This window comes from Brienomyrus brachyistius, unplaced genomic scaffold (assembly GCF_023856365.1).
Source record: "Brienomyrus brachyistius isolate T26 unplaced genomic scaffold, BBRACH_0.4 scaffold33, whole genome shotgun sequence".
Taxonomy (NCBI): Eukaryota; Metazoa; Chordata; class Actinopteri; order Osteoglossiformes; family Mormyridae; genus Brienomyrus; species Brienomyrus brachyistius.
The window spans coordinates 1,395,089-1,412,673 of NW_026042308.1; the positions used below are offsets into that span (position 1 = coordinate 1,395,089).

Genomic DNA, 17,585 nt, shown 5'->3' on the forward strand with positions numbered 1-17,585 from the left:
CTCTACTAGCCTTGTAGACCCAATTCCTACAAAATTCAAGGAAATTGCACCACAGATTGGCACTACTGTGTTAAACTCTTCTCTTAGGCTTGGATATGTTCCAAAACCTTTTAAAATGGCTGTTATCAGACCCGTCCTAAAGAAACCAAATCTTGAACCCAGCGTTTTAGGAAACTATAGACCTATCTCAAATCATCCTTTCGTTTCAAAGATCATGGAAAAGGTTGTAGTTTCTCAGTTGGCCTCTTTCCTACAACAAAATAATGAATCAGTTGTACAAAACCAATGAATTATATTAGTCTGGCTTTAGACCAAACCATAGCACAGAAACTGCTCTAGTCAAGGTAATGAATGATTTATTTGTGGCTTCTGACCGTGGCTGTGTATCTCTGTTGGTATTGCTAGATTTAACTGCAGCGTTCGATACCGTGGACCATAATATCCTCTTGGACCGGTTAGAAGGTGTAGTTGGCATTACAGGGACAGCACTTTCTTGGTTCCGCTCATATTTAACTGATCGCTATCAGTATGCCCATGTGAACAATGAATCATCCAAGGCCACAAAAGTTGAATATTGTGTCCCACAGGGATCAGTCCTGGGCCCGCTACTGGTTACCCTATACATGCTACCTCTTGGTAACATTATTAGAAATCAGGGTATTGGGTTTCATTGCTATGCGGATGATACACAGTTGTACATAACCCTGATGATACATCACTGCTAACAGATATCTCAATTAGAAGACTGTCTATTAGATATCCGGTGCTGGATGGCAAAAAATTTCCTTATGTTAAAACACAGAAAAAACAGAAGTTCTGGTAATTGGTCCCAAGGCTACAAGAAATAAGTTTCACCACCTCAATGTTGGTAGCCTTCCTGCACAACCTAACACGGTGGTTAGAAATCTTGGCGTTCTTGTTGATTCAGATCTATGCTTTGATGCTCACATAAGAAGTATTACTAGAACTGCATTTTATCATCTACGGAACATAGCCAAGCTTCGTGAGATGCTCTCATTTAATGATACGAAGGCATGTATTAGTTTTTCTGTAAGTTCTAGACTGGATTACTGTAATGCCCTCCTATTGGGTTGCTATTACTGCTATTAACTTATAAAGCACTCAATGGCCTTGCACCAGAATATCTTTGTGATCTGCTGACCACATACAACCCTCCACGCTTGCTTCGCTATCAAGCCATGGGATACCTGTTAGTACCTAAGGTAGAAAAAGCTACGGCAGGCTGCAGAGCTTTCTCCTACAGAGCTCCTCAGCTGTGGGATGGTCTTCCACCAGATGTGCGGGTTTCAGGTTCACTCTCAATATTCAAGTGTAGACTAAAAACACATCTGTTTAGTTTAGCTTATAGGGACACTAGTTCTAGCCCTAGCTAAGTCTTCACTCCCAGTCAGACCTGTAGTGTGAGGTGTAGAGCTGGGTGGGGATCGGTGTCATTGGCTTTGGATTAACTGAACTGTCAGTGCTGTCACTCTAGCGTCACACTCCCTTGTGGAGCTGGAGTGCTGACATTCAGGGACTCCCCATGCCTGCGTTCCCACTTGCCACTCCCTCCTACTGATGCTGCCATAGCCATATCTGCCGGAGCTTGTACATTGGACTTCATGTTGCACTCATCTAGCTTTTAGCACTGCCGATAGCCACCTCTACTTGGACTTATTGTTCATTTTATTTCCCCTATTCCTCCTGGGGGGTGATGCCTGGAGACCTCAATCTATCAAGATGTCCAGCATACCCTACTACATGTGACGTCGCCACCACCAGTGACGTCCCTGCATCCAGCCCGCCCATCTGCCTGTGTCATCTTTCATGTCTGACACCACTGCCTTACCTCTAGTTGCCTGGCGGTTGGAAGAAGACTCGGCATTGGCTTGTCATCTTCCCTGCTTTCCAGTTTGTCCCAATCAAAAGACTTGGGAAATATGTGACTTGACTCTTATTTGACTATCCCTGCCGGCCCCTGGAGGATGGGCTCCCCCTTTGAGTCTGGTCCCTCCCAAGGTTTCTTCCTTCTTGGGAGTTTTTCCTTGCCACTGTCGCCTTTGGCTTACTCACTGGGGGCTTTGGGTACGGATGCTGTAAAGCGCTTCGAGACAATGTAATGTTGTAATAATGCGCTATATAAAAATAAATTTGTTGTTGTTGTATTAAAGGGTTTGAGTGAACCCAAGCATGCCTGTTTGTTCCTTCGAGAGCCCTATATCCCTCTCTCATCCATTTTAATATAATACGTGTGCGGCATGTCCTCTGAGTATTTTTTGTAGCACTAATGACATTTTTACTGATAAGGGATCTTATCTATATAGTCGTCTTAACTAACAATTTACTTTGTCCTTGACAGCACAATGGCAGACGGCAGCCAACCGAGTCCTGGGTCGACGCTTGGATCAGGAACCAAGGCTGGAGAAGCAACATTGCAAGCACTCCCAGCATCATCAAGGACTGTAAACCAATGGGTTTAGTGGACACTGCCATGGATTCAAGCCATATCCAGGAGCTCATCCACATCAAAAGTGAAAGGGACAGACATTGCGGGGAAGGGGGAGGGAACCTACGCCACCCGGCAGGTCCAGGCTGGTGAGGTGGTATGTGACCACGGGCCGGTAGTCAGCCACTGAGCGCCAGCGCATCCACAACACTACAGACGAAGAAGAACCCGGCTACATGTTCTTCAGGAACAGCCAGGGCATTCACATGGGCCCACCGCATGTGACCCCCACAGCGGGGAGAGGGCGGTCCAACACCCCCACTCCAAAAGTTTCCCCTATATTAAGGGCGCCGCTGTCGACCAAAAATACTGAAAAACTTGAAAACGATAGACGATCAACTCATGACACCAAAGATGGAAATGCCAAACTGGAGGTATGTTAAATTTACTTCGCCGCATTTTAGAATTATAGGTATTGTGAAAACCTTTGCGATTATTTTTGACCAAGAATTTGTATTATCAAGTGAATTACGGATGATGTGCAAGGCCAGTGAAGAAAGTGACTGGCATTTAGGTAAGTTTTTGATCATATCAATGGGTTTACTGTTTTAAAATTGTGGAAAGACTGAATGCTTTTATCCTCACAGGTCCACGCAGTGGATGGTTGACAGAAGAAGAAATGAGAGGGCGGTTGGATGAAGTGTTCAACCGGGGGTTTATGGAGGTCGCAGAGGCGTCGAGAGGCACCGAAGATCGACGCATGCGCCAGCTATACTCTATAGAATTCATCAATCGCCATAATCGCATGGTTATTGGACACAATAAGAGACGATGATTGCAAGGCGTGTGCAGCCTACTGTACGAACCTGCGATGGCATGCCTGCTACAACCGCCCAGAGCCGTATTATCTTCAACACAATTTTGAAAGGGTGTCAAAAAGACTGTATACGCCATGGCTGGTGGATGTTATAGAGAAGAGCCTCAAGGCGTTTAACCCGAATCCCCCACCATCCGCAGTTGTTCAAAGGGTTATTGGGGCATTTTAAATAAGCTGAAAAATGTGAGGGATGAACGCAGCAAGCTGGATGATTTGTTACACGATGTTATAGACCCACATCACACTAGTGATATATACACGGCGATTCGTACCTTTTGGCATATGGATAGCATCAAGCAAAACCCCAGCAGCTGCGTATTATGAGTACACACATAATAATGTGTGCATGTGTGTAATTGTCGTTCACATATTATCCCGATTGTTATGTTCCTTTTGTTATTTTTTATTTTACTTACATGCGAACTTTGTTATAGCAAAAATAAAATGAGCGGTAAAGCCGTTTACCAATCATGCGCTTGTGTTTGTTGTCTGTTTTGGGTGACCCCATAGTGTTTTGACACAAGACCGCTGTACCATGATACAGACTCGGTCATTTTTGTCAGCAAGCCGGGGCGACTGGATGCCCCCTTTGGGCGATTTTCTCGGGGAGCTGACAAGCAAGTTCAACCCAGACCACATTGTGACCACATTGTGGAATTTGTTTCAGGGGGCCCCAAAACTTATGGGTACAGAACCGCAAAAAGTAAAAGAAACTTGAAAGTTAAGGGCATAACACTGCACACCACCAATTCGAAAGTTGTCAACATCGAGCAAATCAGGTTAGCAAATCAGACAGTCATGAAGCAATCAAGACAACATTTATTAAACATACTACAATATACAATTAACATGTGGCCACATACTTGTAAATACATTTGGACAAATACAATATAAAACCATCACATACCTCAGCTGAGAGTGCACAAAGTTCTGTGGAAAGTATCTGACTACAGATGGACTTTCGCCCAGTTCTCTGTGGGAGCTCTGATTACAGAGTGACTCCCCGACTTCTTCTGAGGCCCTTCCTTAAGTATCCAAACCAGGTGATAGCATGTCTCTGAAGACTGACCAATTTCGGTCAATGGTTAATTTTAGGGCCATTGCTGACCTTGGCTCTCAAGTCCCCAGCCAATCAGATCACTTTAGGGGGTGGTCGTAATTCCCTTGTTCTACCATGTGAGAGGCTCTCTCAGTTTGGTGGGTTTAGCCAAAGTTTCTATATTTCTCTTAGGGAAAGTTATACTGCCTTAAATCAGAGTATAATACTCCTCGTCTCATGCCCATTCAAACGAGAGCAAACATGTGTGTATTTGTCCCTAACATCTATGTGTGGTGAGTTATCCTGTTTATAGTGGAAAAGGTGTCAGTGTATGGAGGCTGACAGCTGTTGTTGCTGTGGATTGACTGTGGAACTCCGGTCACTCCAGGGGGTGAAAGGTCTTGCTTTTTCTGTGTTGCTCCAGTTATTCCTATCCAGTCTCTCAGGAGCCGGCAGACCTTTGCCTTCCTTAAAAAGGGTGGTTTGATGAGTACAGTCCAGTCTTGCCTGGGCCAGCGGAGCTCTGAAATAGACTGATGCAGGCTGATCAGAGTTGGGGCCTGCAAGACCTATAATTTTATGTCCTTACAATTTGTTAATCTGTTTTATTCATAAATAGTGTAAATAATATATTTCTAATTGAAATAAAGTCGATATCTAACGCCACAGCTCTGGGGTGCTAGCATACCCGGACGCACCTCTGGGGGCCTGGGGTCTGGATGAAGTATCTAACTTCAATTGTTTAATCAGAGGGGTAAAGTGCAGTAACTTAAATGGGTGTATGACAAATTAGTACAAAAAGTTTTAAGCCAACAAGATTTAATTTGTAAAAGTAGTGTTTTGTTGGGTGTATTTATTGAAAATAAAACTAAACGCATTATTAATTTAATAGATACCGGAACTAGTGAGCGGCATTTAGCTACGTACTTCAAAAACATTTTAAAAACTTTGTTAGACTAACACCGTAGTTATTTTAAGAGGTGGAAAAACATTAATCGTGGTTATTAAAGGGGGGTGATGAATGCGCTGGGTTGTAGGAACAAACGAGCAGGGACATTGAATTCAGGCTGCAACTAGCATTTTTTTACTTAATCATTTTAGCACTGGGAAGTTAAGGAATAAAGCACAGGACAAAATAACCCCACTAATGTCGTAAACAAGGAATGAAAGCCAATCATTAGAACGAATTATAATAATTAAATATAAAAACAATCCATAACTCGACCATTGGTAAAGGCGGGGGGACGCTAGCGCAACCTGAGGGTGAGTGGGTCATCAGCATGTGACCCTGCAGTGGGGAGGGGGACCAAACACACCCACCCCAAAAGTTTCATCCCTATATTAGGGGACGCTGATGACCAAAATACTGAAAACTTGAAACGATTGACGATCAGCTCACGACAAAGATGGAAATGCCAAACTGGAGGTATGATAAATTTATTTCGCCATACTTTTTTAAAATTGATTGAATTGTAGCTATTGTGAAAGCTTTAGTGATTACTTTTGACCAAGAATTTTCTGTGTTATCAAGTGAATTGAGGGTGATGTGCATGGACGGTGAAGCAGAGGACTGGATTAACGGTAAGTTCTCGAACATAACAGTGGATTTACCGTTTTTAACTTGGGGGGGAAAGGCCGAATGTTTATATCCACGCAGGTCCATGCAGTGGAGGTCTGACAGAGGAAGAAATGCGCAGACATGTGGAGGATGTGTTCCAACGAAGGTTTATTGCGGTCGCAGCGACATCGAGAGACATCGATGATCGACGAAAGCGGCAGCTGTACTGTATAAAATTCATCACGGCCATGATCGCATGTTAACGGACACGATAATAGATGATTGTATGGCGTGTGCTCACCATTGTACGGCCCTACGGTGGCACGCCTGCTACAACGGGCCCGAGCCGTATTATTTTATATATAATTTTGAAAGGGTAGCAAAAAGCCTGTATACACCGTGGCTGCTTGATGTTATAATGAACGGGATCAAGGCATTTAACCCGAATCCTCCGCCAGCAGCCATTGTTCAAAAGGTTATTGAGGTTATATTAAATGAGTTGAAAAATGTGTCGGATGTACGCAGCAAGTTGGATGAATTGGTACATGAGTTTATAGAGCCGCAGCACACTAGTGATATACACGTGGTGATTCGAACCTTTTGGGATATGTTTAGCGTCAACCAGAAACCAAGCAACAGCGGGGTATGAAATTACTAGGCTGGCGCATGTGTGTAATTGTCGTTAACCTATTATTACGCCGAATATCATGCACCCGTTTTGCAATTGTTTATTTTTTTTTTACTTACATCCATACTTTTATAGCAAAAATAATAAAATGAACGGTAAAGCCGGTCACCATTCACGTACTTTGACGAGTCTGTTTTGGGTTGTAACATATGATTGTAGATACACACAACATTGCCTTTATTGAGGCATATCGCGGCAAGCAACTGTCAAATGGCGAACAATTGTCAAATTGTGGCCGATCTCACACAGACATTGACAGCCAGGAGTTTGATGACACCGGCGATGCATCATTACCGTGACTTAGTGCCGCTAAACCCAACATGGGCCCCCGCAAGCAGCGGAGGTATCACAAGCATGGTGTATTTGTATAAAACTCGAGAAAAAGTTTGAACAAAGCGAGATAGACGGGTATGCATTAGGTCAGCCCATTTGTGTCGATAGCCACCAATAAGATGAGAGAAGGCTGTACTTGGCCATGGTGAAAAACGTAGTAATACCCACCACGCATGCAAGAGCTCCTTTGATAATTTTCATCGCAGAGTCAGTAATGCTCCCATGCACAACATCTTCAGACAATGACAGGGTGTATTTATTGAAAATAAAACAAAACACTACTAAATTAAATCTTGTTGGCTTAAAACTTTATACTAATTTGTCATACGCCCGTTTAAGTTACTGCACTTTACCCCTCTGATTAAACAATTGAAGTTAGATACTTCATCCAGACCCCAGGCCCCCAGAGGTAATATTTTTTTGGTCGGGGCCACCAAAAGACCCAGGGTTTGATGGTGTATAGACATGTTTCCAGGGCTTGTCATCCATTGTGAGCCTCTAGCAATAATGACAGTGTTTGAGTCAACTCATTTTATTTAGAAGGCATGTAAAAAATTGTCAAACATTTTGATCGCATAGTTCAGCGTTTACACAGCAGCCTGGGGTGGTTCGCATGGGTACAAATGACAGAATTCATTATATGCGTAATTTATAGCCAAATCGTAATCTGACCCTTCAACATCACGTTTCATCTCGCGCAATTTCTCCCGTACATTTATTTCAGCTTTAAGCTCACAGATGACGGCCACAACAGCACCCTGTACTTCGACGGGTGAGGATTGAACACCACTACCGCTTTCGTGATACGTTCTATACAACTTTTAGAAGTAAAATGGCTCGGGGTCGTACAGGAACGTGTGCCGACGCTGGCTGGGGTACTTCACAGAGCAACCTACACAGTTCTCCTTCATGTCCTCCTTGATTACTCGATCCAGAATGCAGGCCAGAGCCCATTTGATTATCTTCAAAGCATAGGATGCTTCCATCCACAGCATCCTCAGACAATGACGTCGATGCAAAACGCTCGGAGAGTTCATTGGTGACGGGGTCTGTGATGCCCCCAAGAATACAAGCGGGTTCACCACAGCCTCAACCAATGAGGCCGGCCATTGTGCCCATGTCGGACTCAAAGGGGGTGATGATGAAAGGCATGGGTCACCATATGGACCCCATGAAGCGTGCTACTGTCGCAGTCCAAAAGTCGCTGGCTGTATCAGTGGAGACCAGGATGGTGTCCGCTGAGGGTCGGTTTCAGCGTTGTTCAGCAGCAGTCCAAAAGTATGCTCATCTATCAGGGGCGGACAGGACGGATCCGGCTGCGTGGTCGCTTCAGGTGGTGTCGGGATGGTCGAAGTTGTCCGTTTGCACGACATTGCTCGCTGGGGAGGTGCGTCTCGTCTTGAGTGCTGGCTCACAGGCGTGATGGGTATTAATATGTTTTTACCATGGTTAAGTAGAGTCTTCTCTCATCTTATTAGCGGCTATCGACAGAAGTGGGTTGGCCTAATGATTCCCCGCTGACCTCAGTTTGTTCAAACTTTTCAGTTTTATGCAGATTCATTATGCGAGAATATGTTGCACAGAGCTCCATGCTTGCTCATTTAAACAAGAATTAACAGCGTTATTCCTTGATTATTGCTGTCGAAATGCTTAGAGGGCTTTATTATTCTTCACATTGGCAGAAAAGTGCGTCATTACTTTAAAAACAGTATGGTTATAGGGGTTTATTTGAAATAACCGGCGCTCCGCTGGTGTCGCCATTTGAAATGGGCGTCGGCGTGAGTGAGCATGTGCCGAGCGCTGGCCCCGTCTTTCATTTCGACCGCGTTGTTGAAACAGATCCGTCGCATATAGCTGAGCTCCAGGACTTGCTCATTTCGTCCTATTTCTTCCTAAAAGTTTGCTGCTTAAATGCTCTCTTCAACCTAATATTGGTAAATATTGCTAAAGTCTCTTAACATGTTGGTTAAAATGTACAGAGTTTAAGTGTACTCTTTTAAAAAACGACGTGCTGTATGTTAATTGGTTTCGCTTGTGAGAGATATTAGGTGGTACATTGGGCGGAGCTTAATTTTGCTCCGCTTCTGACGTCATAAGCGAGATGGGGGCGTATCCTTGATTCTGATGCCACGTGTTGCCGATAGGGGGCCATATGGTTTGGGTAATTGCCGTTAAACTTTAATAGAATAAAAATACATTACATGTATTTTATTAATGTGCTTTTTTTAATTACGTTAAGGAATAATAAAAACATAGCAGGATGAATGCAAGCTAGCGCACACACGTTCAGCGGGGGCATCCATCCGGCCTGTAGCCGCGTGTTGTTAGTAAGCGCCAAGGCGTATTTTAATAGAAGAAAGCACCAAAATGTTTTAAAGAAGGAAAACTTTAGGGTTATTTTAAAAGAAAAAGCAGGGTGAATTTAAACAAACATGCCAGAAAGAAGCAGAAGAGCAAATTTAAACAAGCGCAAGCGAAACCAATAAACATACAGCCCGTCGTTTTAAAAGAAGCGAGCACTCATTACATTTAACCAACACGAAAGACTTTAGTGATATTTACCAGGTTGGAGAAAGCATGTAAGCAGCAAACTTTTAGAAGAAATAGGACGAAGCGATCCCGGAGCTCTGCCACATGTGACTACTCTGTTTGAACAACGCGGGGCGGAATGGACGATCGCTAGTCCGGCGCTTGCAGCATGCGCACCCACGCCGCCTCCCCTTTAAAAATGGCGACACTGGCGGAGCGCCTGTTATTTCAAATAAAACACATATAATGTTTTTAAGGAATTAAGCACTTTTCTGCTAATGTGAATAATAAAGTAAAGTGCTCTGAGAATTTTCTACAGCAATAATCAGGGAATAACACGGTTAATTCTTGTTTAAACGAGCGCATGCGCTCTCTCTGGCACACTCTCATGTAGCGCATGCACGTAGATCCACACAACATTGCCTTTATTGAGCCAGCTCGTTGCGTCAAGCAACTGTCAAAAGGCGAACAATTGTCAAATTGTTGCCGTGATGCTAACCGTTGGCCAGGACCGTGAGAAGCAGACGGCCATCCTGGCAGAATGCACACTAATTCTATATTTTATATGTTTATTTGTAAATAGTATACAATAATCTATTTGTAATTTAAATAAAAGTTGATCTCTAACACAACATTTTTAAACAGCATTTAAGGAATAAAAACAATTTACTTGTATTTTGTTAGTTTATTATTAATGTAATAGCTGTGGGAACTAGTGAACGGTATTTAGCAACATACTTCAATAAACATTTGTTAGACTAATACCTTAGTTATTTTAAGAGGTGGAAAAACATTAATCGTGGTTGTTAACGGGGTATGCTGAATGTGTAGGAACGAACAGCCCCCCAAGAATTTAGGCTGCAAGGAACTCTTTCATATCCGCATGCAATACTTGGCAATGCCGTTAGGCAGGGGTTATCTTATCAGCACAACAGGATGGGGTGTAGGAACGGCCATGAATTTAAGCAGAAACAAACTCTTTTGTTATAGCACCCCGCTAAACACTACAGGACGGCCAGGCAGAGGGGTGTGCCTTATCGCCAAGCAGCAGGCCGGGTGGTGTAGAAACGCGCAATAATTTAGGCTGCAATGAACTCTTGTTATAAAGTTATTTTAAATTAGTATGAGTGTGATATATGCCATTTATGCAATGAGGTAGAATTAAACAACTGTGTATCAGCCTCAGTAATGGCTCAAAGAACAGCTGAGCTGACAACGTGCTAAACAAAGAATAAAAAACCATTAATTACCCCCTGCTTATAATGATTATGTATAAAATATATAAAAGTTTAAGGAATAAAGCACACGATAAACGCCCACACCACTAATGTCGTAAACAAGGAATAAAAACCGATCATTAACCCAAATTATAATAATTAAGTGTAAAGATAAACAAGTTGAGGACTAAAGCAGTCGACAAACTATCCCGTAAACAAGGATTAATGAACAAAATTGAAATAAAATGATTTCAATGTGGCTAAAGTAGACGTACATGATTATTTAATACGCGTGATATATAGGGGGCAAAAGCACATTTTAAAAACTGGCAATAACTCGACCGGCGGTAAAGACGGGTCGCTAGCGCCACCCTGCGGGTGAGTGGGTCCACCGCATGTGACCCCCACCCCCACAGCGGGGAGGGGGCATTCCAGCACCACCGCCCCCCAAAAGTTTCCCCTATATTAAGGGCGACGCTGTCGACCAAAAATACTGAAACTTGAATCGATATCGACGACCAGCTCACAACGCCAAAGATGGAAATGCCAAACTGGAGGTATGTTAAATTTCTTTCACCATACTTTAAAATTGTTTGAATTGTAGCTATTATGTGTGATGCCCGACCCGTCCGCTCCTCATGTGTGCCACGCCCCCTGATTACCCACGTGTGCTTCCCCGATTGTTTCCAGCCCTGTCCGATTATGTTGCCCAGCTTTGGTGTATTTAAGTCCTGGTCTCCCCTCTTTCCGTGTCTGTCATTGACATTACCAGCTGTCTGTTATGTTTCCGAGTCCCTGTCTGACGAATAAATCCCCGTTTACCCTGGTTTTGCCTGCTTGTCTGCCTCTCTGCCCGTCGCCCCGTCCGTGCGCCTCACCCGCTATCGCCAGCCGTGACATTATGAAAACGTTTGCGTTGACTTTTGACCAAGAATTTTCCATGGTGTCAAGCCCGAGTAAGCACCGTGAAGCAGTGGATTGGAATAGCGGTAAGTTTGAGCATATCAATGGATTTACCGTTTTTAAAAATTGTGGAAAGACTGAAAGTTTTATGCTCACTGTTGCAGATAACGACGCCGAACTGTTAAGCACGCCGACGGTTATTTTCAGAGATAATTGTGAAGGGACTGTCCACCGACAACATAAGCGGAAAAGAACGGATAGTTTCAACGGTACATGGAACAATATCGCATACCCGCATTGTGGATTTTTCTGTATGAAATGCTTAAAAACTGATTTTATCCTTTTCGTCCCCCAAGACACTGCCGATGATGAATTGTTTATCACTGCGGCTGAAAAAATTGAAGCGGAGATGGCAACGACAGCAACCTCAACCGACGACATACAGAGCGAGCCTGAAGGCCAGCTGGAGTCTGCGCAGCCGGGAAAGGTGGAGGCAGTGGAGTTTTTACGGGGCTAGAAGGATGCATATAAATGATGACAACGATGGTGAAACGCCGCTGAACCCCGATCTGCTTCGGCTGATTGATAAACTGAATGACGGACCACCGGCTGAAATTAACCCCTACATGCTCGCCTTAATAAATGATTTAAATGAGAATGGAGCTCATGAAGCGGTTGATGCTATGGACTATGTTAATATGGGTGACGCTATAGGTAATGTAGACGGGTGGTTACCGAATGCTCATGTGTCTATGAATGTGGAAATGGCTGACGACCACGTGGTCGACAGCGGACCGGACACCGATGTGCAAATGCTTGACGCCGATGACAGATCGGCCATGCACTCTGAACTGCATCAGATGATTGCAAAACTGAATGGTGAGCATCCGGGTGAATTTAACCCCATTTTACAAAACTTCTTAAATGATTTAAATGATGATGATGGAGCGGCGGCAGAGGTGGAACCAGAAATTATGGACATTGATAATGTGGTACAACAACATGGTGGGGGTGCAGCTGATGGTGATGTTAATGTAATACGCAGACCACAGTTTAACACTGAAATAAGGCAACGCTTTCATTTTGACGGAATTCAGCATGATGACATAGATGTCTACAGGTCTGTTACAGACATTCCAAAATTTGGTGGACAGAGTGAACGCTTTAGCGGGTCCGGGGGATATCATACAGATGGAACTGCAGGGGGATTCAGTAACTAATAACACAGCTATACATGTTAGGCGAGATCGATGTAAATGATCTGCTATCGATGGTCGACAACCTCTCTCAGAGTAATAACGATGTTTTCAGCGATGAAACGCTGGAGCTTGTCGTGCAGATTATTCATAATCGAAATGGTGGTGCGGCCAAACGACAAATTAACAAAACTCTTAAAGTCTGACATTTTGCAAAAGAAGCTCAGGTGTCTTATTGTTTCTGAAAACTCTGGCAATAATCTGTGCTTTGCTTACTGTGTAGTCCGCCTCTTAAACCCTGACATAGCCCATGAGATTGCGGAGACAGAAGTGTAAGGACATAAAACTTGTAGGTCCTGCAGGCCCCAAATCTGATCAGCCTGCATCAGTCTATTTCAGAACTCCAAGAAAAGGATCCACTGGCCCAGGCAAGACTGGACTCCACGCATCAAACCATCCCTTTTAAGGAAGGCAAAGGCCTGCCGGCTCCTGAGAGACTGGAGCAATACAGAAAAAGCAAGACCTTTCAACCCCGGAGTGACCAGAGCCCTACAGTCAACTCACAGCAACAACAGCTGTCAGTCTCCATACACTGACACCTTTTCCACTATAAACAGGATAACTCACCACACATAGATGTTAGGGACAAATACACGCGTGTTTGGTCTCGTTTGAATGGGCATGAGATGGCGAATATTAAACTCTCAGATTTAAGGCAGTATAACTTTCCCCAAGGGAAATATAGATAATTTGGCTAAATCTACAAAAATGAGAGAGCCTCCCACATGGTAGAACAAGGGAATTATGACCGCCCCCTAAAGTGATCTGAATGGCTGGGGACTTGAGAACCAAGGCCAGCAATGGCCCTAAAATTAACTATTGACCGAAATTGGTCAGTCTTCAGAGACATGCCATCACGTGGTTTGGATACTTAAGGGAGGGCCTCAGAAGAATTCGGGGAGTCACTCTGTAATCAGAGCTCCCACAGAGAACTGTGCGAAAGTCCATCTGTATTCAGATACATTCCTCAGCTGAGTTCTGCGGAAAGTGATTGTTTAATATTGTATTTGTCCAAATGTATTTACAAGTATGTGGCCACATGTCAATAATTGTATATTGTAGTATGTTTAATAAATGTTGTCTTGATTACTTCATGACTGTCTGATTTGCTAACCTTTTATAAACTTTCCAGATTAGTCCAAATCAGGATAGAAGCCCAAAGTGGTAAATACTATCTTGCAGCCTCTGGGTTAAATCCCCTTTATCCGGGTCCCAAACTCGACTGCCCAAGTTAAGTTAAGTGGATACCAAAACCACACCTCTGGAGTTCGCACACGCTCAGTTACGGGCCGACTTAACCTCTGAGGTCAACACATGCTGATGAAAGGTACCGGTCTACCCTCTGAGGGGCGTACACACTATGTTCCTAGGCACCAGGCATAGTCCCTGAGACGCTCACATGGTAAGACAATGGGCGGCATCGGCCGAGTCCCTGAGACGAGCCCAAAGTAAACCTCGTACAAAACTACCGCAAGAAAAGGTGCGCCTTCACAGCCGCTGAGGTTGACACATGTTATGATATGGGCTGCCCCCGGCTGAGCCTCTGAGGTGGACGTACGTGTGGTTTGGGTAAACATTGGCTTAATCTCTGAGGCACCAACATGCTCAGGAATTGCTAGACACTGAGCCTTTGGGTAATTATATAGGTCGAGGGACCCGAATAATCAGAGGCTGACATTGTCTTAAATGGTGGCGGTTTCCGTACCTCTAAGACAAACCCTGTGGAACGAGCCCACGGATCGCCCTGTTGGCCGAGGCGAATCTGGCGGACTCCTTCGTCAGGGGTAAACTTGAGTTGGTAATCTAAAGGAGAGTCTCGAAGTAATCCGAACAACATAAACGTCATGACTACAATATCCTGAAATAAAGGTCTTTAATAAAATGGAGTCAGATGTGTCTAAAAGAATACCTTGTATATTAAAAAGGGTAAGTAATTCCCAGGAGCGCTTGGAAGGACCGACACGCATTCACAGCCTTCGGCTGCGCCATTGGATTCCGCCATTGGGCAGCTCCCTACAGAAGCTAAACGTTTGCAGGAATCAGTCGGTCTAACTGTGGCCGACATCAGTGGCGGACTGGGACAATAATTCAGGCCGGGAATTTGACTCCACTCCCAGGCCACCTCTGCTGCTGCAGTCACATTTACCAATAACTTTCACTACATCAATCACACGTTCCAAGACCTGCCTTCTCTTTCTAACCTGGTCTCAATGGACGGTCATTTGCTTATCAGTCAGAAGGGTATGGATATCTGCTTTGTTGACTCTAAGAAAAAAGGTTTCAGCACTTTCTCTATGGATACTGCTTCTCTCATGTTCCTGTACTCTCTGATGGGCATTTTTCCAGGCCTGCATACCTCCTTTGACAAATGCACTGTCACTGCCTAAAGGTTTTGCAAATGCAAGACATACTGAGCAGAATAGGGAGTGGTTACTTTCATTGTATGTCAGCCATTTTCTGTTTGTGCCATCTTTTGAATGGAATACATCAGGAATGGCTCTTTCAGATGTTTGAATTGGGTGATACTTAAAAAAAAATCTAAATCCTTAGACTGTGGATGGGCAAAATAATCAAAAGAGATATGAAGGCTTTCACTGTCTCCTTCACCTTTCCCTGAATCATTCTCTCTCTCACTCTGCACATCTAGTTGCTCTGCAATATGAAATAAGCGTGTTCAATAATCTGTATTTATAATTGTGCAGCCATCAGTTGTATGTCCCCAAAATCACAGTCCTACTACTGATCTTATAAATCATAAAAAGCACATGTTGTTTAAAAAGTATAGCCTGCTGCCTGCATGTTTAGTTTTGCTTATCTTAAACTTTACCTGAAGGTTCCTGCTCTGACTCAAACTGTCCAACACCTCTAGCTCAACAGCAGGAGCATTTGCAGCACTAGTGCTACTGACGCTTCCTTCGTCACCTTTTCAAAATAAATAAATAAACAAACAAACATTGTAGGCTACATATTGTAGACTAGAAATGAAAAATCTAAATAACTAATACTGTTTTCCATACCATCTACTTGATTTATTTATTATTTAAAACAATTTGACCCACTAACACTATTCTGTCTACTTTTTATTCATTTTCATTTATTATATAAAAAATATGCTACATGTAGACGAAACGAAACTTGACACAGCACAGCAGCACTTACATATTGTTGCTCGTTTGTTGGTTTAATTTTATCTATTGTGATTATCTAAGTGATTTGGATGAAAGTGTTCGTCTGCCAAATTATTATAAATATAATGTAAATGTAATCTTGACCAACCTGTTCCCTTACTGGCGAACATGGCTGGGATTTTGCAGCAGCTTGCTGCGTCTGCGGCCAGGGCTTTTTTCCTTTTTATACGCTCCCTCTCTGCTCCTCCTCTGCGTTTACGCTCAATTTTTTGAACGATTTAGTCAGATTTACCCTGTCTCTGGATATAGCCAGATATTAGGCAGTGCGTCGATGACGTTGGGACATGTGGGAGTGTAATTTTCCCTCCGCCACTGTCTGATTCGTAGATTGAGAGATCCGTCAATTAATTCGTAGTTGCACACCAGCCTATCACCAGTCTGCACAGCGGCAGCCGGCAAGCCAGAACGACCGTCAGGCCACCGGGAAATGTCCCGGTGCTCCCGATGGCCAGTCTGCCCCTGGTGCCATCTTAGGGCAATACTAAACAAAAAAGAACAAATGTAAAAGATTCTTTTTTTGTGAAATTAAAGATGTATAATTACATCAGAATATATTTTAACCATCCTACACTCCCACACAAACACAAAGACAATACGAGCAGCTACAAAGCATTTGTAAAAAATATTTTTTAAAACAATTAAATGAATTGATAGTGTTTTTGGTGATGATTCTGATATTTTGTTTCGCGTTTGGATGTTTGTCTAAAATGACATGAAACTCACCTAAACAAAAACATGGAAATTCATCTACACACAGTGCAAAAAGCCACACTCATCACAACAATTGTGTGAATACAACCAAAATATAGTATTCATGGTATTATTAATAAAAACATGCAAAGACACTTACATTTCTGTAAGCCTGGTCTGGTCCTGCACTCTCCACCGTAATCCACACTATAGGAGAAGCAGAATGACATAGTACTGCTGTATCCATTTATTTATTGGTGCCTCTTCTTCACATACATGCATAAGTATCTGTAGCGTGTCAGACACACACTCTGTACTCACTGCAGCTTCTCCAGTTTACAGCTGGGATCCTCCAGTACAGCAGAGATCAGCTTCACTCCTGAATCTCCTGGGTGATTGTAGCTCAGATCCAGCTCTCTCAGGTGTGAGGGGTTTGACCTCAGAGCTGAAGCCAGGGAAGAACAGCCTTCTTCTGTGACTCTACAGCCTGACAGTCTGCAGAAAGATGGGGAAAAAATCTACAATAAATAAGATCACCTGACCATTACAAGCATTACTTTTAAGCAAAAGTGACTCCTCTAATAAATATTTCAATAGTCATGCAAAATTAACAACCTCTTTTGAACATTTTATAAGAACCTATACTTCTCAGAACAAGAACCAGACCCAGTTGATATAGAATCATTTAAAAATAATCTAGACTTACCCATATTAACCAATGAAACAGCAGATGCCCTTGATGACAGAGGTGGAGATTTCAGGTCCAGAGAGTACAAATCCAGACCAAGATTTTGTTTCAACCAACCAGAGGAATATAAAGAGTCACAGTCACAAAGTACTCAACTGGTTTGTTGAAACAAA

General features: G+C 43.3%; 1 protein-coding gene and 1 long non-coding RNA gene across 9 annotated transcripts in view; both read right to left on the reverse strand.

Annotated features, from left to right (window-relative positions):
- The window catches only part of LOC125721517 (uncharacterized), a 137,379-nt gene extending 132,814 nt beyond the window's left edge, over positions 1-4,565 (reverse strand). For both annotated transcript variants that reach the window (XR_007385794.1, XR_007385793.1), the window contains exon 1: positions 4,432-4,565. This is a non-coding gene — a long non-coding RNA (uncharacterized LOC125721517). The remainder of the gene's footprint in view (positions 1-4,431) is intronic.
- The window catches only part of LOC125721462 (NACHT, LRR and PYD domains-containing protein 12-like), a 360,988-nt gene that overhangs the window by 277,572 nt on the left and 65,831 nt on the right, over positions 1-17,585 (reverse strand). For 3 of the 7 annotated variants that reach the window (XM_048997380.1, XM_048997379.1, XM_048997377.1), the window contains one exon: positions 17,046-17,219. The exons of the other annotated variants lie outside the window; for them this stretch is intronic. In XM_048997380.1, coding sequence (XP_048853337.1) covers positions 17,046-17,219 — 174 coding nt within the window. The remainder of the gene's footprint in view (positions 1-17,045; positions 17,220-17,585) is intronic. 7 annotated transcript variants of the gene reach the window in all.